This window comes from Canis lupus, chromosome 33 (genome assembly GCF_003254725.2).
Source record: "Canis lupus dingo isolate Sandy chromosome 33, ASM325472v2, whole genome shotgun sequence".
Taxonomy (NCBI): domain Eukaryota; kingdom Metazoa; phylum Chordata; class Mammalia; order Carnivora; family Canidae; genus Canis; species Canis lupus.
Genome location: NC_064275.1, coordinates 23,741,663 through 23,766,484, shown reverse-complemented (window position 1 = coordinate 23,766,484; position 24,822 = coordinate 23,741,663). Strand labels below are relative to the sequence as shown.

At 34.9% G+C, this 24,822-nt stretch overlaps 1 protein-coding gene across 4 annotated transcripts in view; it reads left to right on the top strand.

Annotated features, from left to right (window-relative positions):
• GSK3B (glycogen synthase kinase 3 beta) overlaps positions 1 to 24,822 on the top strand; it is a 201,296-nt gene that overhangs the window by 82,560 nt on the left and 93,914 nt on the right. For all 4 annotated transcript variants that reach the window (XM_025476202.3, XM_025476193.3, XM_049105557.1 and 1 more), the window contains exon 3: positions 13,434 to 13,517. In XM_025476202.3, coding sequence (XP_025331987.1) covers positions 13,434 to 13,517 — 84 coding nt within the window. The remainder of the gene's footprint in view (positions 1 to 13,433; positions 13,518 to 24,822) is intronic.

The window sequence follows — 24,822 nt, the reverse complement described above, 5'->3', positions numbered from 1 at the left end:
AGATGTATATTAGACATAGGAGAATTGGTAAGTAGTCAGTTGGCTAAAAGATTCTGGAGTACACAGGACAGATCTAGTCTGGGGATACAAAACTGGGAGTCATCATCAGCCTTTAAAGTCCTGAAATTGGAAGAGATCAAATAGGTACTGAAAAGCGGTGAGAGACCAAGTTCTGTCTACTCCATTGTTTAGAAAATAGGAAGATTAGGAAGAACTAGCAAAAGAAACAATGTATTTGGCTAGGGAGGAAGGAGAAATTGTGGAGAAAGCATTTCAAAGAGTGACCAACTGATCATCTATTTTTGTGGAAACCATAATTATAGCATATTGGCATAATCCCTGTAGTAGCGTGAGATTTTAGTTGAGTTGTATTCTGGTGGTATATAGGATAATATATCTCCTTTCTAGTTTATTTTTAGTAAGGAAGAAAGGAGTTTTTGAGTTTTTGTTGGTGTATTCAGAAAAGCTTATGGTCCAAGGGAGGAATTGCTAGTTAATATCCAACTTAATTGTGTACGCTTTCATGAAAAACCTTTTAAATTTAATGAAGAAGTGTTATCTTTTCAGAACTCTCACATTTTTTTTTTTTGATACCTCCGAAGGCACTTAACATTTTCTCTTATGTGGTATCATTATTTGATACTTGTGTCTTTGTCTCATTTTTGAATTGTAAGTGCTTTCAGTACGAGGTCCTGGTTTATTGTCAATGTATTCCTCAAGCATATAGTAATAAATGAAGTTGATGGAGTTGAGTTACATTTTGTCTTGGTAGTTAAGAGCATTGGCTTAGGAATCTGACTCACCTGGTTTAAATCTTGTGCCTATTCTTTGCCAGCAAATTCCTTAATCTCACTATGCCTTCACCCCCTTTCTAAGTGGGAATTCATATTGTTGCCTACTCAGTTGGTTTGTGGAGAGGATTAAATGAAGTCAGGAAGATGGAGCTCTTAGCAGGGTACCTGGCTCTTGATTCTTAGTAATCCTGTAGTTTTTGGCACCGTCATTGTTAGGGAATAATAATATTTTTACTGACTTTCAGAGATACAAGGTTAAATCAGTGTTGTAGGTTAAGTTAGAGTTGACTTACACGCTTAGGCCTCTGACCACTAAGCATTTAAGAACCCTCATTTTAATATTTACTTCAATCCATATTAGCTGGCTGGGAATAGAAGTCCTTTAGGCTCTCCAGGCATCCTTTCTGTCGTTTCCCTTTCCTTTTAATGTGCTGGGCAAGTTGTTTGTACAACTGAGGGGGAAAATTTGCATGCATGAATCCTGTTTATTTTTCCTATAAAATTGGGATTTTGGGATGCCTGGGTGGCTCAGCGGGGTGAGAGTCTGCTTTTGGCTCAGCGCATGATCCTGGGATCCGGGATCTAGTCCCACATCTGGCTTCTTGCAGCGAGCCTGCTTTTCCCTCTGCCTCTCTCTGTGTGTCTCTCATGAATAAATAAATAAATCTTTTTTTAAAAAAGTGGGATTTCTTTGTAGAAAATTTTAAGCCTCCTGAGCAGTATTTTAGAACTATAATTTACAATTTAGATTTTTTATTTATATACTATCTAATTATAGTAATGTCAAAGAAAAATGTTATTCTAAATTTCTAGAAGATTAGTTGAAATTAGAAAGTCCACTCTAGAAAGGAGAAAAAATGAGTGGGAAATATCAGAAAGGGAGACAGAACATGAGAGACTCCTAACTCTGGGAAATGAACTAGGGGTGGTGGAAGGGGACGTGGGTGGGGGGTGGGGGTGACGGGTACTGAGGGTGGCGCTTGATGAGATGAGCACTGGGTGTTTATTCTATATGTTGGCAAATTGAACACCAATAAAAAATAAATTTATATATAAAAAAAGAAAGTCCTCTGTATGTTTATATCTATCTATATAGATATAGATAGTACATTTAAAAAATATATATATACATATATATATACTAAATACAAAAGAGATTGAATATATAAGGAGCTTTCTTTCCTTGGCTTCTAGAGCAGGAGATGGCTAACTGTGCACCTATTGCCTATTTTTGTAAATAAAGTTTTATTGGAACATAGACACACCCATTTCTTTACATATCGTTGTTGACTGCTTTTCCACTAGAGTTAAGTAGTTGCAATAGAGACTATGGCCTGCAAGCCAAAGTATTTATAATCTGGCCCTTTATAGAAAATATTTGCAGACCCTTATAATAATACCCTTGCAGCACTAGAGTATTAGTTTGGTGGTTTATCTTTTACAGCCTTACACATTCTCGGTTTCTTGTATGATTGCTTTTCATCTGTCTGCCTACATGTTGATATTCTCCAGGATCTTCTTGGGAATGTCTTTTCTGTCATGGGGCTTATGTGACACCACTGCCTAGGTTCTATTGCCTGACTAGTTTATTAGTGTCCTTTGTAGACTTTTCTGTTGCTGGAAACTCTGGCTACTACTTTTTCGTATTTTACAGGCAATTTTAATCTACTCCTGTGGCTTCAAGAACCATGTAGGCCTCTTACTAGAGGATAAAATGAACATATTAGATTGCTTTCTGGACCATTCCATATCTGTGTCCTTCAGTCATTTCAATAAATGTGTCCCAAACTGAACTCCTTCCTTCCGTCTTCCAAAACAGCCTCCTAGGCTAGTGAACTCTATGTCATGTTTATAGTCACATGAGTCAGAAGCTTGATAGTTATCACTCCCCTCTTTTCAGTTACCAAACCCATGGCAGCAGGCAATCAAATAACTCTTGATCTGCCTCTCAGTTGATCTGCCATTCTCTTCCTTCTATCTTTACTCTTTCTACCTCAGTGCAGGGCCTAGTTTAATTTATCTTCTTTTTTTTTTTTTTTTTTTTAATTTATCTTCTTTAAAAAAATTATTTTATTAACCAGTGATCTTCCCAAAACAAATCTCTTGCTTAGAGCAGATTGGTTGTTCCTTATGGCTTGTAGTATTCAAACCTTTACTGCTGTATTTAAGACTTTCCACTTTCCAGAATTAAGGTCCCTTTCCAGAATTTTTCAAGGTACTAATTAAGCCACTGTTTCTTAGGTCCAATCCCCATTTACCTGTAGCAGTTTGTGAATGAGCTAGAGTTTTCACGTTGTATTGTAATTGTTGGATTGGCTTACCCATTAGAATATGAAACCTTTAAGGACTGTGAATTTTCATACACTCAGAGCCCTGGCTCTGACACATTCAGAATATTTGTTTTACATGTGGAGTTATTTTGAGATGATATTCTAGCCAATTGTAGGGTATTTGGGGGCATCTGAATTTACTGTGGAATCAAAGATTTAGAGATGGATTAAACAATTTTTCAGCCCTAGTGTGATTACAAAGGATGGTTGATGGAACTTTGGATAATCCTTTTTCAAGGAAGATTTTATTTATTTTATTTGAGATAGAACATGCATGCACAAGAGAAAGTGGGGGAAGGGCAGTGGGAGAGGGAGAGAGAATTTTAAGCCAACACTTGTGCTCAGTGTGAGTTGGACTTGAGGCTCAATCTTATGACCACTGAAATCATGACCTGAGCCCAGACCAAGTCAGACGTTTGACTGAGCCACTCAGACACCCTTGGATAATTCCTTTTTGAAGAAGAGGATGTGTTTTGGAAAAATAGTCCTTGAAGCAAAACTTTTTTTTTTTTTTTTTAAGCAGAACTTTTGAAGTCAATCCTATTTTACTGTATTTTATGAAAGTGGAGCTTTCTATGGTAGGAAAGATCAGTAGAATGAAATTTGGTGAAGAAAAGATGATAGCCATATCCACAGTATTATTAAGCTTGCTGGTTGTTAATTCACCTAAAAGTTAGCTTTTCCTTTATTGAACTTCACATAAGGGTGCATAAAGTACCCTTTTGGGAATCCTTTGACTGAATGCTTTTTAGCTCCTGAGAGGTTTTCACACACACACACCTCCCCCCACTTTTTAAAGTATGAGGTATCAAATGATGTGAAAATGAACCATAGCCTCTGTTTAGTGGAGGATATATCTTAATCGCTATTGGTTAAACCAAAAGAATAATTTTTTCCTTTAAATGTGGCTTTCAGGTTTTCTTATACAGGTATGGTATTTATTCCATCTTGAGTATTTCTTTTTTTAGATGGGAATGTTAAATAAGAATGTAGTTTAATTATAATTTTTTTTAATCTTTCCTATATTGGAAAAAATTGCATTTATATAGACATTGTTTTTCTACACTTGATTGTAGCCAAAAAGCCGAGAAGCAATGACAGATTGTTTTTCTAAAATGGATTTTAAATTTTTAATTATGATCCTATGGTAAGGAATACATTTTACGTTGCAGTCCAGTGCACAGAAAAATAACTGAAACAAGTTTGGTGAAAAAGTCCTTAATCTTACTATATTAAAGTTCTTATTCTTTTCTCTTCTCCTTACCACCCCATTCTCAATCCTGATTGGCTGAACCCACAATTTGGAAAATACTGGCAAGTTGTAAGGTAGAAGCAATTACAGAAACAGGGAATTTACTCTGTGAAAGACAAAGTAACCAGAACTTTGAGAGCTCTGTGACTAATACAGAATGATATACAAAAAAATTCATCTTTCCTGATAAGGCACTTACATAGTAGGTTAGTTGGACAAGTTGTGTGGGTGTGGATGTGTGTTTCTCTACAGTTACTAGAATGTAGTATCTGATTTTTGTAGGATACTTTTTGAAAAGTATTCTTTTGTATGACACCATTGAAGTATAGTTTGCAAAAATAAAACCAAGAGAATATATGATAAATTCCAAAAGATTTGTAGATACTGCAGGAAATAAGAGATCAGAGATTAGGGTGAGTTAGAGCAGCTAGGAATGGCCTTGTGAAAGAGGTGGGAGTTAAATAGGAACTTTAAGGATGGGTAGAATGTGTGTAGGTGGGAGGGAGGGTGCAGACATTCCAGTGATGGTGTGATCAGTGGCTTAGAATTGGGAATGAAATAATATGGTCAGAAAGAGTGAGAAGTGGAATCTAGTTATGACTACATTGGTTATGAGTGGAAGATAAGATGAAGCTAATTAGAAAGAATTAGAATATGAAGTGATTTATCTGATAGGACATAGGAAAATCTCTAGCTCTCAGGATTTGATTTGTTAATAACATTGCCATTCTAGATCTCTTTTGGTTGCTGTTTGCATGATACATCTTTTTCCATCCTTTTACTTCCAAGCTATTTCTGTCTTTGAATTTAAGGTATGTGTGCACTGTAGAGAATGTAGTTGGAGTTTTCTTTCTTATCCAGTCTAACAATCTCTGCCCTTTGATTGTGTCCTTAGTTAATTACATATTGTGTGGTTTTTGTTATGGTTGGAGTTACCTGTGCCATGGTGTTCTTTCTTTTGTTTATCTCTTATGTTTTTGTTCCTCTGCTCTCATGTATTGCCTTCATTTTTTAAGGTACCATTGTAGGGTCCAGGGTTGTGTTTTGTTTTATTTGTTTGTTTTAGCATTACAAAAATTATTTTCTTAGTGGTTGCTATAGGAATCACAATGTGCATTTCAGTCTGATTCAGGTTATACTAAATTCAGTAAAACATAGCACCTTTTCACAGATAGAGCTGCATTTTCTCGTCCCCCTTTTCCTACCATTATTGTCATGTGTGTTACATCTATTTATGTGATAAACTTAATAAAACACTTTTTGTAATTGCTTTATTCAATATACGTATTTGGTGAAATTAAGGGAAGAAAAATATATTTATATAGTCTTTTATATGTTCCTATTTATATTTACCATTTCTGTGATCTCCTTTCTCCTTGTGGATCAGATTACCTCCTGATGTCATTTCTTTTCAGTCTGAGAAACACTCATAGTATTTCTTAAAGTCAGGCCTTCTGTAGAGTATTCTCCAATTAAACATCAATCTGGAGGGGGGCCTAGGTGGCTCAGTTGGTTAAGTGTCTACCTTTGGCCTAGGTCATGATCTTGGGGTCCTGGGTTTGAGCTTTATGTTGGGCTCCCTGCTCAGCGGAGAGCCTGCTTATCCCTCTCCTTCTGCTGCTTCTCTCCCTCCCCCCGCTTGTGCTCTCTCTCTCTTTCAAATAAATAAAATGTTTTAAAAAATGATTTAAAAAATAAATCCGGGAATGTATTTTTCCTTTCATGTTCAAAAAATAATTTTTCTGTATATAGCCTTCCTGGTTGACAGGATTTTTAAATTTTATCTTATTTTTTGCCTTCTGGCCTTCATCAGTCTGATGATTAATCAGCTGTTTATTGTTTTTCCCATGTATATTATAAGCCTTCTTTTTGTTACTGCTTTCATGATTTTTTTTCTTTTTGTCTTCAGTTCAAAAGTGATGTGCCTAGATGTGAATTGCTTTGCATTTATCCTTTCGGGGCTCATTTAGCTTAGGGTTCATTAAGCTTTGTGGTTAATAGAGTAGTGTTGCTCATCAAATTTTGGGTGTTTTCAGCAGTTATTTCTTCAAATATTTTTTCTCCGTTTTCTTTTTACTCTTTTCTTTTTTGATGCTGCCTTTATACATATGTTGGTAGGTGTACTATTATCCTACATGAGGTTTCTGAGGCCCTCTTCATTTTTCTGCAGTCTTTTTTTCATTTTGTTCTTTCAGCTGGATAATTTCTGTTTCTCTATTTTTAAGTTCACAGATTTTTTTTAAAATGTCATCTCAAATCTTATCTTGTGCCCACAGTTAATCTTTCACTTTGTTACACTTTCACTTCTAGTATTTCCAGGTTTTAGAAGTTAGTATATTCTGTATTGAAATTTCCTACTTATGTAATTGCCATATTTTCCCTTAATTTTTAATACATGGAGTGGGGGTAAGCCTGGGTGGCTCAGTGGTTTGGCACCACAGGGTATGATCCTGGAGACCAGGATTGAGTCCTGCATCAGGCTGCCTGCACGGAGCCTGCCTTCTCCCTCTGCCTCTCTCTCTCTGTCTTTCTCTCTGTGTGTGTCTCTCATGAATAAATAAATAAAATCTTTAAAAAAATTTTTTTTAATATATGATTTCCCTTAACTCTTTGAATATATTCTCTATTTTAAAATTTTTCCCACTTTACTGAGATAGAATTGATATAAAACATTCTGTATGTTTAAGGTGTACACATTCATTTGGTGTATTTATATATTGCAAAATGATTACCACCATGCCATTAACTGTCACACCTTATAATTACCTTTTTTTTTTTTTGTAAGATTTTATTTATTTACTCATGAGAGAAGAGAGAGAGAGAGAGAGAGGCAGAGACACAGGCCAAGGGAGAAGCAGGCTCCCCACAAGGAGTCTGATACGGGACTTGATCCTGGATCCTGAGATCATGCCCTGAGTTGAAGCAGACACTCAACTGCTGAGCCACCCAGGCATCCCTATAATTTTTAGCATTTCTTTTTGTGATGAGAATGTGTAAGATCTACTCTTTTAGCAACTTAGAAATATATATTTGGTATTATTAACTATAGTCACCACACTGTAGGTGAGATTCTCAGAACTTATTCATGTTGTAACTAGAAGTTTGTACTCTGACCAACATCTCCCCTTTTCCCTACTCTCCAGCCCCTGGAGAATAGTCTTTCTATGAGTTTGACTCTTTAGATCGCATGTATAAGTGATATATGGTATTTGTCTTTCTCGGCCTGATTTATTTCACTTAGTATAATGACCTCAAGGTCCATCCATGTTGCAAATGTAAGGTTGTCCTTCTTCTGGCTGGATGATATTCCTGTCTGTCTATATCACATTTTCTTTACCCATTCATCTGTTGATGGATACTTAGGTTGTTTCCATGTCTTGGCTTTTGTGAATGATGGTGTCAGTGAATGTGAGAGTTCAGATGTCTCTTCAAGATAATGATTTTAATTTTGCAGTATATTCCCAGAAGTGTCATTGCTGGATCATGGTAGTTCTGTTTCTAATATTTTCAAAAACCTCCATACTATTTTTCATAGTAGTTGCATTAATTTAATTTCCTATTACCAGTGCACAAGGGTTACCTTTTCTCCACGTCCTTACCACCACTTTATCTTTTTGATGATAGCTGTTCTAACAGGTATGAAATGATACCTCATTGTGGTTTTGATTTGCATTTCCCTGATGATTAGTGATGTTGAACACTATCTCATTTAATCTGTTGGCTGTTATATGTTCTTTGCAAAAAATGTCTATTCAGATTTTTGCCCAGTTTTTAATTGACTTGTTTTTTTGCAATTGAGTTGTCTGAGTTCTTTATATATTTTGGATATTAACCCCTATCTCATATATGATTCAAAAATATTTTGTTCCATTATATAGGTTGCCTTTGATTTTATTGATGGTTTTATTTGCTCTGCAAAACCTTTTTAATTTGATGTAGTTCCCACTTGTTTATTTTTGCTGCTGTTGCCTTTACTTTTGCTGTCACATCTAAAAACTCATTGCCAAGACCAGTGCCAGGAAACTTATGTACTCCCTATGTTTTCTTCCAGGAGTTTTATAGTTTTAGGTCCTTATGTTTTCCAATAGAATAGCTACTTTGTATTCTTGTCTGCTAAATCCAACAACTGTGTCTACCCAGAGTCACTTTCTGTTAGCTGCTTTTTTTTTTTTTAACCTAAGAGTAGGTCAGCTCTTTCTATTGTCTGCATGTCTTACATTTTTTTCTTTTTTCTTTTCTTCCTTTTTAAAAAAGTTTTTATATTTTTGACAGTTGGACATTTTCAGATGCTACATTGTAGCAACTCTGAACTCTGATTATTTTGTTTTTTGTTTTTTAATCCTCTGAAGGTTGTTATTTTGGGATTTTCCTTTTTTTCTTTCTTTTTTTTTTTTTTGTAACTCATCTGCATCTAATCTGTAGAATACCTTCACAACTTGAAGCCCCTAATTCTGTTTTAATTTTTTTATTCTAATTTTAATTTTTTAGCCTGATTTTTTTTTTCAGATGCTGTGTCTGTATAGTTTAGTAGGAAACCAGTTATTGTTTAGAGATTATGCTTAAAACATCTTGAATTTATAAGGCTTCCATCATTTTTTTATTGTTCTATACATGGATGGAGGAGTCCATTTAAAATTTGGCCAGCTTTTAACTTGGCCTCAGCTTTTACTTTCTCAGAGGCCTGTTGGGATTCCCCTGCATGTGTGCACAGCTTTTCAGTCAGCCAGGAATATGTGGAGGGCTTATTTAGCCCCGCTGGGCCTCTCATGTCTAGGATCTATCTCCCTGTTACATTTCTTAAATGTTAGGCCAAGTCTGTCATTTTCCCCAGCTGGGACTTTATCCTCAGGGGAACAGAACTATGAGCTTTCTTCTTACTTTGTTTCTTATCAGATTTGCCATTTTTACTGCCAGTGCCACTGGACATGGGTTTTTCTCTTTTCTAAATGATGGTAGTGCCCTTCCAAGCAAAATTCCTTGTTTTCATGGCCAACTCTGCCCTGGTAAAACTGCCTCAACCTGTGAGCTGGGCGGTGGTGGTTGGAGACAGTAGCATCCTCTGGCAAAAAAAAGGCTGCTGATCCCTATTGTCCCAACTCCAGTGTCCAGCAGCTTTTCATGATTAAATGCTACTTGATTTGTTGTTGCCTTGATTCCTAGAGTCTTGAAATGTTTGTTTTCTACAATGTAGTCCTCTTTTTAAAATTAGGATTTCTTTCTTTTGAGAGAGCAAGAAGAGAGCTTACGCACTCATGTGTGAGCTGGGAGAGGGGCAGAGGGAGAGAAAGACTCTCAAGCAGACTCCCCACTGAACAAGAACCCTGGCCCCACCCAGGGTTGTATCTCATGACCCTGAGATTGTGACCTGCACCAAGACCAAGAATCAGACACTTAACTAAGCCACCTAGGAACCCTTAGCTTTTTTTTTTTTTTTTTTTTTTTTTATATATACAACCCTAGCTTTTAATAGGTGTTTTGAAGGGGAGTGGATTTGCCACATCTATTTATTCCACTACAGCTGGAAATATTGTCTCTTTTTAAACTTTCTAACTTCTTATTCCTTCCCCTGTGTCTTCCAGGCCCACTGTAATTTACTCTAGTCGGGCTTTCCTTACCACTGTTCCCCCTAAAGCACTTTTGTAAGAGTCACAAGCATCCTGCATTTACTCTTTGCAATTATCAGTTTTCTCTTTTTATCTTAATCAACCTTTCAGCAGCTGTCCACATAAATGGTCACTCCCTTTTTCTGAAAATGTTTTTGAATTGGCTTCTAAGATAACATTTTCTCCTGTTTTTCATCCTACTTCATTGACTCCTCCAAGTGATCTACTCCTTCTCATACCTCTGAATATTTATTTATGTATTTTGGTCTAAACTTCTTCCCCAGATGATGCCGTTGGGTTCCCTTGCTTTAAGTTTCCTTTATGAAGGTGATACATACAAGCTTCAATACAATCATGGAATTTTCACTTGGATGTCCAGTAAACATTTCAAACTTCAAAGATAGAAAACAGAAATCTTGAACCACTTTCACCATCAAATTTATTCTCTTCAGTTTTTAGAATGATCTTTTTAAAAGGGTAAATCAGATTATGTCATTTTCCTGATCAAAACTGCATTGGCTTTCCTTTACATTTAATGTAAAACTCAGTTTATTACCATGATTAAAACAGGTTATAGACCTACCCCCTGCCTACTTTCTCTGAACTTTTCTTCTCTTCCTTTACTCAATGTGCTACAATCATGTAATTCTTCTAGCTATTTCTTGAATGTGTCACGTCCACCTCTAGCCATTTACATTTGGAGGTTCCTATAAGCTGCAGTGTTCTTCTCTCATATTTTCACATGGTTCTCATCATCATATCATACACATTTGTGTTCAGATCTTACCTCCTTTGTGAGGTATACTCTGACTTCCCTATCCAAAATATAGCTGCTTGTCCATTTTATACTCTGTCTCCTTACGGTATATGAAAATACATTCTTCCTCACTGTCCTTCATAGACTGTAAGTTTCATGAAGATAGGAACTTTATCTTGTTCACTGCCATATCTTTAACACTATGAACGATGTCTAGCATAGAATAGATGCACAATATTTGTAGAATAGCTGTGTTCTCTATAGAATTAGTATGCCATTAGTGAATTAATAAAGAATGACTCAGTAACAATGGCTAGGCTTGTGATAGTTGTATATTTATTTTCATTCAGGCGTTAACTTTGTTTGCCTAATGTTGGCATGATTAATACTTATAAATGTTACTCTGGGAAATTTATATTTTAGACCTTATAGGGAATTTTAAGATGAGAAAATTTAAGACTTAAAAAGAATAGAATCTGATAAAGTAAGGTCCATGTATTTGCTTCACTTACGCATTCTTTCCAGTAAAAGTATCCATAAACGTATACAACTTCCATTATCTGAGAATTTAATAGTTCTCTTTTATAACTCTCTTAATGAGTCCGGAAAAATAGCTTATTTTAACATAGTTGGCTCTGTTGAAAAACAATCTTAAATGTATGCACATCATGAGAGCAGTGAGTCTTAGCTTACTAGCAGTTCTTCCACAAAACTAGCTACGTAGATGTGAACTGGCAAAGTGCAGACACACTTCCAGACTTAGCATCAGTTTAAAATGCAAATAGACATAGTTTTGAAATGGTTAAAGTTTTTTGTGTTCTTCTCTACCACAGTCAAAATTCAGAATGTGACCTATCTTTATCAAAGCAATTATACTGTATAATTGTGTGGTGTCTGCTTATTTCTTCAGCTATAAACATTTTATAACAAGTAATGGGATGAAAGATTGATGTTCTATAAAAGAATTTTTTACTTTTTTTTTTTTAAGATTTTATTTATTCAAGTGAGACACAGAGAGTAAGGCAGAGACATAGGCAGAGGGAGAAGCAAGCTCACTGTGGGGAGCCTGGTGCAGGACTTGATCCCAAGACCACAGGATCATGACCTGAGCCAAAGGCAGAACCTCAACCACTGAGCCACGCAGGAGACCCTAAAATTTATCTTCTTTGTTAATATATACTCTTCAAATTTATGACTGCAGAAACTTATTTTGTTTTTTATGACTGCAAAAACTTATGTTGTTATTTAAGCATCATATTATTTAATGCTTTCTTTTCATGAAGAATGAACATAACTTTGAAACTCCCCAAAGGAAAAATTATTTGTGTGGTCTATAAATTTATCAGGACTGTACAATTTCTAGTATGCCATATTTTAACTTAGCAACTGAGCCCTTCTTATGAGGTTCTCAGATTTTTCTTTCCTTTTTTTTTTTTTTTTTTTTTGTAACCATATCTTGGAAGATGGCAGGGCTTGTCAGAGCCCTTTGCCCCCAAATTCATTTATTCAGTAAGGAGTTTGATTTTTATTACACTTGTGAAAGACTACAGTAGTAATAGTTCATTCCAGATTATCTCTTACATATTATACACACTGCTTCTCAAGCTATTAGTGGTGAAGTATTAGTTTAAAAATTTCCAGTTCTGGGATACCTGGGTGGCTTAGTGATTGAGTGTCTGCCTTTGGCTCAGGTCGTGATCCTGGGATGGATTCCTGCATCAGGCTCCCCGCAGGGAGCCAGCTTTTTGCTTTGCATATGTCTCTGCCCCCCTCTCTGTGTCTCTCATGAATAAATAACATCTTAAAAAAAAAAAAGCTTTCTAAGGTTTTAAATAAATATATATTTATTATATTATATTTTATTTAAAACCTTAGAAAGCTTTTCTAATACATATTAGAAATATATATAGAAAATATATTTCTATATATATAGAAAATATTTTTCTTATTTAATAAAAATATTTTTATTTTTTATTTTTATTTTTATATATAAATAAAAAATATATTTCTATATATAGAAAATAATAAGTATATATATTTCCAGCTCATCAAAGAGTGATATTGTTGTAAAATACAAATCAGTTACTAGAAAAGTGAAATTTAAAAAAATACAAAATGTAAGCCCCACTCTTTATTATAAGATTCACAGATATGAAATGATTCTGTCAAATTGCTCTAAAACATTCTAAGCACTTATGTTCAATTCTGTATCTTGCAGAATAGTAGAAACTAGACTAGTAACAGACTATTAACAGATCAGTCGCAGGTTAGCAGTGGTCTTATAGACCATACTTTTTATTTTGTTTAAAATTTTTTTGGTATTTTTTTAATTTTTAAAATTTTTAATTAAAGTATAGTTGACATAATATTAAATTAATTTCAGGTGTACAACATAGCGATTCAACAATTATATACATTATGAAACTCTCACCACAATAAGTATATTACAGTATTATAGACTATATTCCTTATATTTTGCTTTTCATCTCCATGACTTATTTATTTTACACGTGGGCAGTTTGTACCTCCTATTCCCTACTTATTTTGTCCAGGTCCCCACCCCCAGACCATACTTTTTGGAAACATATCCATAGCCTCCTCTTTGTATTGTTTGATGTTATGAAATCTTAGCATCTTAGTCAATATGGTGAATAGCATTTATCCTTTAAAAAATATTTTCATGTGTTTCCTTTTCAGAACCGAGAGCTCCAAATCATGAGAAAGCTAGACCACTGTAACATAGTCCGATTGCGTTATTTCTTCTACTCAAGTGGTGAGAAGGTAGGTCTTGCAGAAAGTACGTACTGAATATTGTGATAGTCATCATTCTCTACCCTATCCCCTACCCTAGCCCAACTTGCAGAAGTTTTGCTAATTGAGCCCTGGTGATTCTGAGCTCAAGATATAATCATTGAATCTCATTAGTTATGTCAGAAAATGTTTATGAAATGATAAAGGGAATGAATTTTTAAGAATTTTTCTCTTTTGGAATATTTGTCTTTAATTCTGTATTTATATACACACACACATATATTTTAAACCTTCTGTGTTCCTTACGTGCTCCTGGAGCCCCATGATAGTTCCACCTGTTATTAGAGGGTAGAAAATTATGTCATTTTAAGTAGAAGTATTGGAGGGAAAAGGGAAACAGCTTGTTATAAGTGGTCACTATTTATGATCATATGTAATTCTGTGAAAGCAAAGGATAATAATTAAAGGAGACTTTGTGCTGGGCATCCACCAACCCTTTTGGTCTTTCTGTTCAGATGACAGTAACTAATGCCATTGTGCTCATTGGAGTTTGAAGTGCAGAAGTCAGTTTCTTCTGTTTTACCTTCTACTTTCTGCCCATTCACTGTCCCTTCCCCCCAGATTCAATATTTTCCTTACATTTCTGCTTCACTGGTTTGGGATGAAAGGGCAGGGCAAATAATAAAGCACTTAATCTTTTTAGCTAAACAAAAATGACTTTGGATAAGTCCATTTAATATATTGGACCTCAGATTTCTGGTATATACTATCTAAAGTTCCTAGATCCATAATTCCTCTTGATTTCTAAGCCCAGTGTTCTTTTTACTTCATTTAACTATAATTTCCCAGTATACCAGTGTTTAACCGTTTTCCATTAAATTTTGTTTAGATTATTCCCTTAGAAGTTCTTTTTTTCATATCAAAGCCTATAATATGGGAAGGTACTTATGTATTAAGCCATGATTCTGATATACCTCTTGTAGATACGTAAATGTAATATATTTATATGTGTTTGTGTCAGTCATAGCTAATGTTTTAGCAACCATAATTAGCAAATTGGCTCCTTAGTGACTCTTATTTCTCAGGTGGTTATGTTAAGGACTGTAAGCCGTTGTAAAAAATACTTATAAGAGCTCTTTTGTTTCTAAAGCCAGTTTTGAGGTTCATGCTGCTTTTTTTTTTTTTTTTTTAACATAGCAAACTGCCTGTTATGTCTTTAATCTTTAGTCTAGTTTTGACATGTCTTTACTTTTTCCTGTCTCTTCTCAAATAAAATTATGGAACATCTGTTATGTTCACAGCACTCTTATAATGGAATTTTGCATCCTCATGACTTTTTGTTATTAGATGCTACACATTATAATACCCCAGGGAGGAAAGTAAAGGTCAGAATTATTTGTTCCATGAACCACTGGATTACATAGAGATTGGTTTGCAAAGGTCTCCTTACAAAACCCCTAAACCTTTTCTCATGATTACTTTATTTATATAGTTTTCTCTGTATAGCAGACACTGTTTTTAGTACTTTATAAATATTAGCTCATTTAATGCTTATGAAGATAAAGAGCAGAAAAGGAAGAATGTCAAACTTTTGAATAAAGGTTCTATCTGATTTTGGTCTGGGGGAAACTTTGATCATAGTCTGCCCTCACTCTCACTTAATCCTGCCTTGGGAGTGATAGTAGACTGTTATCTGTGTACCCCAGAGGATAGATTTTCCTCCCTGTTGCTGTTCAGAACTGTTTTATCATCATAAATGGTTTTACAGATAAAGAGCAATTGAGAAGTCATTAAGCACAAAGTCTGGGTAACCAGAAAGACACTGAACCTCTATTATAAAAAAGAAATACACTTTCTAAAGTTTTATTTCTCTCAGAACTTTGTCTTAAGCTTTGTAAATTTTCCAAAGTGAGAAGAATGATTCCTCTTAATTTTGAATAGCTTCATTAAAAAAAACAAAACAAAAAAGCTGTGATATATTGCTGAAAATAATGATCCTTCCTTAACAAAAAAGGAAGGTTTTCTGAAGATATGCAGAAATACACAGGTTCAGGATCTCCCATAATCTTCTAGCCACCAAAAAGATGATTTCTTCTTGCCTAATTCATAATCTCCACTTCCGTTCTTCTGAATTGTTCTGGCAGGGCTAACATCACTCAAGACAGCCTGGGTGGCTCAGCTGTTTAGCGCTGACTTCAACCCAGGGCATGATCCTGGAGTCCCGGGATTGAGTCCCATGTTGGGCTTCCTGAATGGACCCTGCTTCTATCTCTGCCTGTGTCTCTGTGCCCCTCTCTCTCTCTCTCTCTCTCTCTCTCTTTCTTTGTCTCTCATGAATAAATAAATAAAATCTTAAAAAAAAAAAAAGATACCAGGTAGTAAATTAATATATCCCATATGAGAAGATGGGGATTGAGAGCTCAGGTTTGTAATTATCAGTTCTAATTCTTAAGAGTAAGTCACTGAGAATGAACTTAGAACTACAGTTTTGGAAAAGGATCTAAATGTCTTAGGAAATTCTTACAAATCTTTAAAGATGATTTCTCTCTGAATATGAAGTCCTATATTAGGTAGGCATTTTTCTAACAAGCATTAGGTATATATTAGAATTTTGAGGGAGGAAATAATAATAGTTCGAGATGCCTCTGGGACATGCAAATAGCAATGTCCATTAGATAGATACATGTTTGACTTCATAGATGGTAGAGGTGGTAGTGGAGGCTGGGGTGCTAAGAGGAGAAAGGACATTGACAAGGTTGGATTGATAAAGAGTCATATAGCCATGTGGTAGAGCTCTTAGGAGTTCTGGGAGGAGGGAGAAAGGATGTTGAGACCAGGGCAGTGAAGAACCAGATGATTGCCAAGTATTGCCTTCTAGTCCTAGAATGTGAGAACAGTCTTCATTTGGGAGAACTGAAAGAAACCAGTCCCTTTGGGTGGGATCCAGGTTTTTACTGCAAAGCAGTAAAAAACAAACAAATAACAACAAACAAAAAACTTCTGTGAAAAGACTGGGATTCAAAACTCCATGATGAGTTTCTTTTCAGGTTGTCGGAGAGCTTAGGGGAATGTCCGAACAGGAGATCGGTGGTCAGAATATATGCCTAAATGAAATGTGAAGAGGCAATTAAAGGGATGATTTTAGAAATTGTGAGGATGAGAAGAAAGAGTTCAGTGTTTAAAGATTATAAGGATGAAAGACTTGATTGATGGATGAGTTCAGTTGTATATGGGAATATTTAATAACTCTTTCATTGTCGTACTCCTCTCTCCTTCCCTACTATTTTCTTAGTCTCTTCTGTGCCTTTTGTCTCCTTCCTCTTGAATCTCTATTTACTGGGTTTTTTTTTTTTTTTCACTCTGGGTTCTGGGTCTTTATTTTTTGGTCTCTGGGTTTCTTCCCTCTCTCTTGGTCTGTGACACCCCCTCAGATTTCTTTTTCCTCTTCAACTCTGGTGTCTGTCTCTCTCATTTACTTCCTCTGTGGATTTCGACCTCTTCTTTGGGTTACCTGTACCCCTCTGTTGTTGGGTTTCTAGATATTTCTTTGAATATCTGATCCTTCTGAGTCTTTGTATGGATTCTAATATGTCCTGAGGCTTCTTCATTCTTATTTTTGATGTTTCTTCATCCTTGACCAGACAAAAATATTTTTTAATATTTTGAAAGTATAGGCTTATGGTACTTCTGTGAATTCTGAGTTTTGTGTTTTTCAGTATCAGTATTTGGCAGTAGAAACTCCTTTCCCCCTAAATAAAATTTTATGAAGAATCTTACTCTGTAACTAGAACAGGTAAAAAGCAAAGTTGCTTTGGTTAAAACTGGGGTATATGGAACCAGCTGACATTGTCTTTCCTGAGTTGCAGCTCACCTCTGTAGAACCCAAGGATTCTGAAGGGTATAGTATGTAAACCACATTGTGTCTTTACAAGGAGCCTTAAATTTTACTTACCTTAATTGTTTTTTTAAAGAAAAATTTCTGTAAGTAACTTTACATGTGAGTATATTTTACCTGTGTTCATCATAGATTGATTACTTGAATAATAAAGAAATAGCCTTCCTTTAAAAAAAGCTCTCCCTCTTCTTGAATGAAAGGCAATTTAAGTAGCAAGGATGACAAATTGATTTCATTTCTCATGCCAGCTTTGTTCTATTGATAGTAACTGTGTAGAGGCCTGTGCAGAAGAAGATTCTATCACTGCTTCTGGGAGCAGAGAGAAGAATGCTGTGTTTGATTATACCTGTTTGTCATTAGCTCTGGAGAGGAAAGGGTAGAGGTGAATCTCTTCTGAAAATTAAAGAGCTCTGGGTTTTAGCTGGGTTTACATTCCCAGTTCTGCCATTTGATAGCAGTATGACTAGGCAAGATACTTACCTTAGTAAACCTTTTTCCCTTTCTGCTCTACAAAGTAGGGATTTTGTAAAAAAAAAAAAAAAAAAAAGGGTATAATGTTTAAGTGTTTATTATAGCATTCAGCATATAATTAACACTTAATAAACATTAACTTGCTACTTTACAAATTATTGTTTAATAATAACAAATATATATTGATACTTGCTATGCATCTGATGTTGTTCTAAGCACTTTACATGTACTTTATAACTAATTTAAACCTTACAGTCACCCAGTGAAGAATGGGTACTCTTATTATCCCCTGTTTTATAGAAGAAGAAACTGAGGCACGTGCAGTTAAGTTACCTGAGAGTCATACAGCAAGTTAGGAGTCAACTCTAGGCAGTCTTTCTCCAGGGTTTGTATAGTATGCTGTACTATTTAGCATAGAATGTATATTTTTCTGGGAGCAGTGTATGAGAAATAAAACATTTAAAAATATCTCAGTCACTGTTGGTAAACAAGGACAGGTTATATGGTGTCTACTTTGGAAAATTTTTAGAAAAGAATAAATAGCCTTCTGTTTTAGGACAATAATAGTAGTAGTAGTGATGATAATAGCCAAAACTTTAATGAGGTGCTTACTATATATACACCAGGCATTAATCTGAACTCTTCTGGGTTTTTTGGAAGACCTTGTGAAGAATTGTTAATTCTTTAACATGTTTGTTAGAATTTACCATTGAAACCATCTGGTCCTGGATTTTACTTTTTGGGGAAGTTTTGGATTACTGATTGGTTCAATCTCTACTTGTTACATATTTTTGTTGAGGTTTTGTGTTTTGTTTTGACTCAGTTTAATATCTGGTGTGTTTCCTTTAATTTATTTGTTTCATCTAGGCTTATCTAATTTGTTGGCACTCATTCTGCTATGGTCCTTTTAATTTCAGCAGTAATGTCCTCAACTTCAGTTCTGATGTTAGTTATTTCTGTCTTTTTTTGTCAGTTAGCTAAAGGCTGGTCAGTTTTTTGGAGCTTTTCAAAGAATCACCTTTTGATTTTCTTGAATTTTTTTGTTCTCTTATTTATTTATTTCTGGTCTAATCTTTATTATTTCCTTCCTTTAGCTAGTTTTTTTAGTTTCCTCTTCTTTTCTAGTTCTTCAGGGTGTAATACTTGAGATCTTCTTTCTTAATGTAGGCATTTACAGCTCTAGATTTCTCACTGAGTGCAGTGAAGATAAACACTCAGAGGGTAGTATGTTGGATTTTTGTTTTCATTTATCTTAAGTGTATTCTAATGTTTCTTTATTTTTATTCTAATGTTTCTTTTTAAAGAATGTTACTTAATTTTCTCTTTGTCCTGTTGGTTTAGAGTGATACTTATTTTCCACACATTTGTGATTTTTTTCATTCTGTTATGGTTGGAGAAGATACTTCTAATTTCATTCTGTTATGGTTGGAGAAGATACTTTATATGGTTGCATTCATTTTACGTTTATTGAGATTTGTTTTGTTTCCTAATATATGGCCTATTCTGGATAATATCCTATGTGTACTTGAGAATAATGTGTATTCTTCTGTTTGGGGATAGATAGATAGATAGATAGACAGTCAGACAGACAGACAACAGATATCCTTTTGGTTTATAAAATTGTTTAGATCTTTCTATTTTATTTTATTTTATTTTATTTATTCATGAGAGACAGAGAGAGAGGGAGAAGCAGGCTCCATGCAGGGAGCCTGACATGGGACTCGATCCTGGGTCTCCAGGATCAGGCCCTGGGCTCAAGACGGCGCTAAACCGCTGAGCCACCAGGGCTGCCCGAGATATTTTCTTTATTATTCTTTTATCTAGATGTGCTGTCCATTATTGAAAGTGGTATATTAAAGTCTCCAACTATTGTAGAATTGTCTGTTTCTTCCTTCAATTCTGTCAGTATTTGCTTTATAAATTTGAGATTCTGTTGGTATATTATATATCTAATTTATGAATTGGCCTTTTTATCAAAATATGATGTCTTGGATTGCTTTTATTTTCTTTTTATTGTCACTGCCCTGGCTAGTACGTCTAGGACAATGTTGAGAAGAGATGAGAATAGACATCCTTATTTTGTTCCTGATTTCAGACTGTGACTGTGACTTCTTTGTAGATGTCATTTATCAGGTTCCCTTTTATTCTTCATTTGTTTAGCATTTCATAACATGTTGGATTTTGTCAAATACTCTTTATTCCTACATCTGTTGAAATGATTGTGTGTTTTTTTTTATCCTTTATTCTCTTACTAAGGTGATTTATGATAATTTTTTGAATGCTAAAACCTACTTGGCATTTCTGAAATTATCATTTGGTCATGATGTATAATCATTTAATACATTGCTTAGTAGTATTTTTTTTTAGAGGAGTTATGCTTGCATCTATATTCATAAGGGATATTGATTAGTAGTCTTGTGTGTGTCCATCTGCCCCCATCCCCTTCTGCTCCCTGATGGTTTTGGTATGGAGTAATACTGGCTTCATAGAATGAATTGGGAAGTGTTTTCCTCTCCTCCCTCCCTCCCTCCCTCCCTTCCTCCCTTCCTTCCTTCCTTCCTTTTTCTTTTTTGAAGGTTTTTGTGAAGAACTGGTATTAATTCTTCCTTAAAAGTTTGGTAGATCTTTCCAGTGAAGCCATCAATATACCCAGGCACTCTCTGTGGGAAGTTTTAAAATTACCAATTCAGTTTCTTTACTTGTGATAGATGTATTTAGATTTTCTATTCCTTTGTCCATTTTGGCAATTTGTTCATTTTATTTAAATTATCTTATTTATTGACACAAAGTTTTTCATACGTTTCCCTTAATTTTTTTTTATTTCTGTAAAGTCAGTTATGTCCTTCTTTGATTCTGGTTTTCATAATTTAAGTCTTTTTTCCCCTACTTTGTCAGTCTAGCCAAATTTTGTCAATTTTCTTGATTTCTTTTTTTGTTTTAATGAATCAACTTTTGGTTTCATTGATTTTTTTAAATTACTTCTCTATTCTGTAATTTACTTATTTCTGTTCTCTTTGTCATTTCCTTCCTGCAGCTTGTTGTTGGTTTATTTTGCCCTTTCTTTTGTAGTTTCTTAAGAGTCTTGATTTGAGATCTTTTTAATGTCACTTATTGGTCAGAAGTTGTGCTTTGAGTTCTCTTAGCCAGTTATATTTTTATCCTTTACCATTGGATGTGTGAGTGGCCTGGGTGCTGCTTCTCAGGTCAGGGAATTTATATTTGCTACAAGTCTAATGAGATGCTAATAGCTTAGAATTTCCTCTCTGATTGCTCCTGAGAAGATGCAGCCTTGAGCATTCACGTCCTTTCTGACTGCCAGGGATAAATGTGATTTTATTTCCTGGAAGTTGCTCTTGGGTCAGAGTAGCTTGTTGTTCAGTCAATGTTTGATCTGAGGTTGCTTGTAAATCCTTCTGCCAGTAATGCTTTTACCATGTGTTGATGTATCTTTGTGCAACTTGGGAATGCTTTGTTTCCCCTATATCCTGCACAGACTAGCACCTGTGCATATCCTTAATGACCTCCAGAGATGACTGTTACCAAATAGGCTCTTTTTGGCTATCACTTTGCTTGTTTCTTTTCAACTTCTGATGCCTTGCCTGTTTGCTTGTGTCAGGAACCTACCAGCCTGTACAAGGGTCTCCATTGTTTTTAGACAATGCCCATAGGCATGGTGTTTTCCCTACTGTGTTACAAATCAAATCAATCTCTATAGGTAGAGCTAGCCTGTCTTTTTCTCTCTGGACAGAATCCCTATTCTACTGCACTAGAACTCAGTATGAAGACTCAGTTTTTCCAGAGTAACACCCCCACTTTATGAGTAAGCAATGGAGGATGGACAGTGGCAGCCCCTGTTCTTCACACCTTGCTACTCCAGCATAGGCACTCTGCCCTATGAGCAAGTTAAAGGTGACACTCTCAGGTCCCCAGCCTACTATTCCTGGAGTAGAGGTTCTGAGTTCGTTTTGGGGACTGGGTGGGGAACAGAAGACAAAATCCTCTTGGCTCTGCCCAGCCAGAATAGATCTTTTGCAACTTGAGACACAGCCTGTCCCTTCTGGGATGATATCATAGCCTCAGACTAGAGCTGAGAGGAGAGGAAGCTTATCCATCTTATTGACCACATCTGCCTGGAGTAAGTGCTGGGAAGAACTTCCCAAACATGGAAGTAAGATATCAGGGTAAGGGAGCAGATCGTCACTAAAATGCCACAGACTCTTGCTGTTCTTATTGAGATTTGACTCTTCATTTGCTGTATGCCCTTAGAAAAACTACTAGATACTTTAAAATTTTTTTTAATTTTACCAGTTAAATTTTTGCTCTGCTAAGGAAATCTCCTGTGCTCTCTACCATTCCAGAAGTCCTGCTCAACCACTTATTTCCTACATTTTGTGGACTGCTTAGTGAAATTGTTATGCTAGATAGGAAAGATGAATAAAATAGACTTCCAGCAATAGTGAGTTCATATTGTATTGCAGAGGGATAGACTGAAAAGGAATAATTGAATATATGCTGATTGTCTTCTGTTTTGTTTACTTCATCAGTAAGTAAATTTTAAGTAAGCACAATAAGTTAGTACCAGTGTATTAATACATTATAAAACATACACTAATTTAAAACATCAAGTAAATATGCCATATATATGATAATTTTTATCAGATTCATATTCTTAGAGATATTCTTTTGATTACTGTGGAGATTACATAATATCTTAAATCATGAATAAAACACTAATTTTTAGTCAAATCTTATTCATAAAGGTTGTAAGAGTTTGGGTTTTCATCAGAAGTGTATGATGGTGCATGCATATTGGACATGACCCTATTCCAAAACCTAGTTTCCTCAGATTGAATTTTCCAATTTGTTGGATGAACAATTATTATTCGTTATTATTTTTATTATATATCTTTAATTATGAATGGGCTTGCATATCTTAATTTTTATTAGCCATTGGTAGGACCATTATTGGCCATTTATTTATGTCCCTTTACATTTTTTTTCTGTTGGATTGTTAGTTTTATTGACTTAGATCATAATTAATGAGCTGTTTGCATTTTAAACAAAAACTATCCTTTGCCATGTGTAAGCAGAAATATTTTTGCAAAATTGTCAGATTTTTAAAAATTATACTTGACAATGTTTAGTTTCAGCGTAAAACTTAGTATTCAACAATTATATACATTACAAAATGCTCACTATACCTGTCACCATACAAAGTTATTACAGTATTATTGGCTATATTCCCTATGCTGTACTTTTCATCCTGTGACTTACTTATTTTATAGTTGAAGTTTGTACCTCCTAACACCTATTTCACTTGTCCCCCACCCCCCTCCCCTCTGACAACCATCAGTTTGTTTTCTGTATTTAGTAGTCCTTTTCTGTTTTGTTTGTTTTGTTTTTTAGATTCCACATTTAGGTGAAATCAAACAGTATTTGTCTTTCTCAGTCTGACCAACTTCACTTAGCATAATACTCTCCTGGCCCATCCATGTTGTCATGAATAACAAGATTTCATTATTTATTTTATGGCTGAGAAATATGTCATTGTGTATATATACCACATCTTTTTTATCCATTCATCTACTGATAGACACTTAGGTTGCTTCCATAGCTTGACTGTAGTAAATACTGCTGCAATAAACATAAGGGTACATATATCTTTTCAAATTCTTCAGGTAAATACCCAGAAATAGAATTGCTGGATTGTATGGCAGTTCTAGTTTTAATTTTTGAGGAATCTCTGTGCTGTTTTCTACAATGGTTGCACCAGCTTACATTCCCACTAACAGTGCATGAGAATTCCTTTTTCTCCACATCCTTGCCAACACTTGTTAATTCTTATCTTTTTGATACTGAACTGGTGTGAAGTGATGACTTATTTTTGTTTTGATTTGCATTTCCCTGACAATTAGTGATGTTGAGTATCTTTTCATGTGCCTGTAAGCCATCTCTATGTTTTCTTTGGAAAAATGTCTATTCAGGTCTTATGCCTATCTTTAATTGCATTATTTGTTTTTTTTGGTGTTAAGTTGTTGTATGATTTCTTTGCATATTTGGGATATTAACTCCTTCTCAGATACATCACTTGCAAATATCTTCTCCCATTCTGTAGTTTGCTGTTACATTGATGGTTTCCTTCACTGTGTAAAAACTTCTTAGTTTGATGTAGTCTCAATTGTTTATTTTTGCTATTATTGACCTTGCCTAAGGAGATGGATCCAGAAAAATATTGCTAAGGCTGATGTCCAGGAATGTACTGCCTGTGTTTTCTTTCAGGAGTTTTATAGTTTATGTAAGAAAGTGGTCTAGTTTCACTCTTTTGCTTGTTCAGTTTTCCTAGCACCATTTATTAAAAAGATTGTCTTTTCCCCATTGTATATTCTCACCTCCTTCATAATAGATTAATTGACCATATAAAGGTAGGTTTATTTCTGGGCTCCCTGTTTTCTAAACATTGATCTATTTGTTTATTTTTGTACCAGTACTGTACTGTTTTATTATAGCTTTGTAGTATAGTTTGAAATCTGGGATTGCAATACATTGAGCTTTGTTCTTCTTTATCAAGATTGCTTTGGCTATTTGGGATATTTTGTGGTTCCATAAAAATGTTAGGATTATTTCTTCTAGTTATGGTTTTTTTTTTTCTAGTTTCTTTGGAATTTTGATAGGCTTTGGAATGAATCTGTAGATTGCTTTGGATAGTGTGGACATTTTAACAATTTTCTTCCAGTCCGTGAGCATGGACTCTTTCCGTTTCTTGGTGTCATCTTTAATTTCTTTTTTTAGTGTTTTATAGTTTTCAAAGTACAGGTCTTTTACCTCCTTGGTTAAATTTATTCCTAGGTATTTTATTCTTCTTGATATAATTATAAATGGGATTGTTTTCTTAATTTCTCTTTCTGTTATTTTGTTACTGGTGTATAGAAATGCAACAGATTTCTATATATTTTGTACCCTGCAACTAAT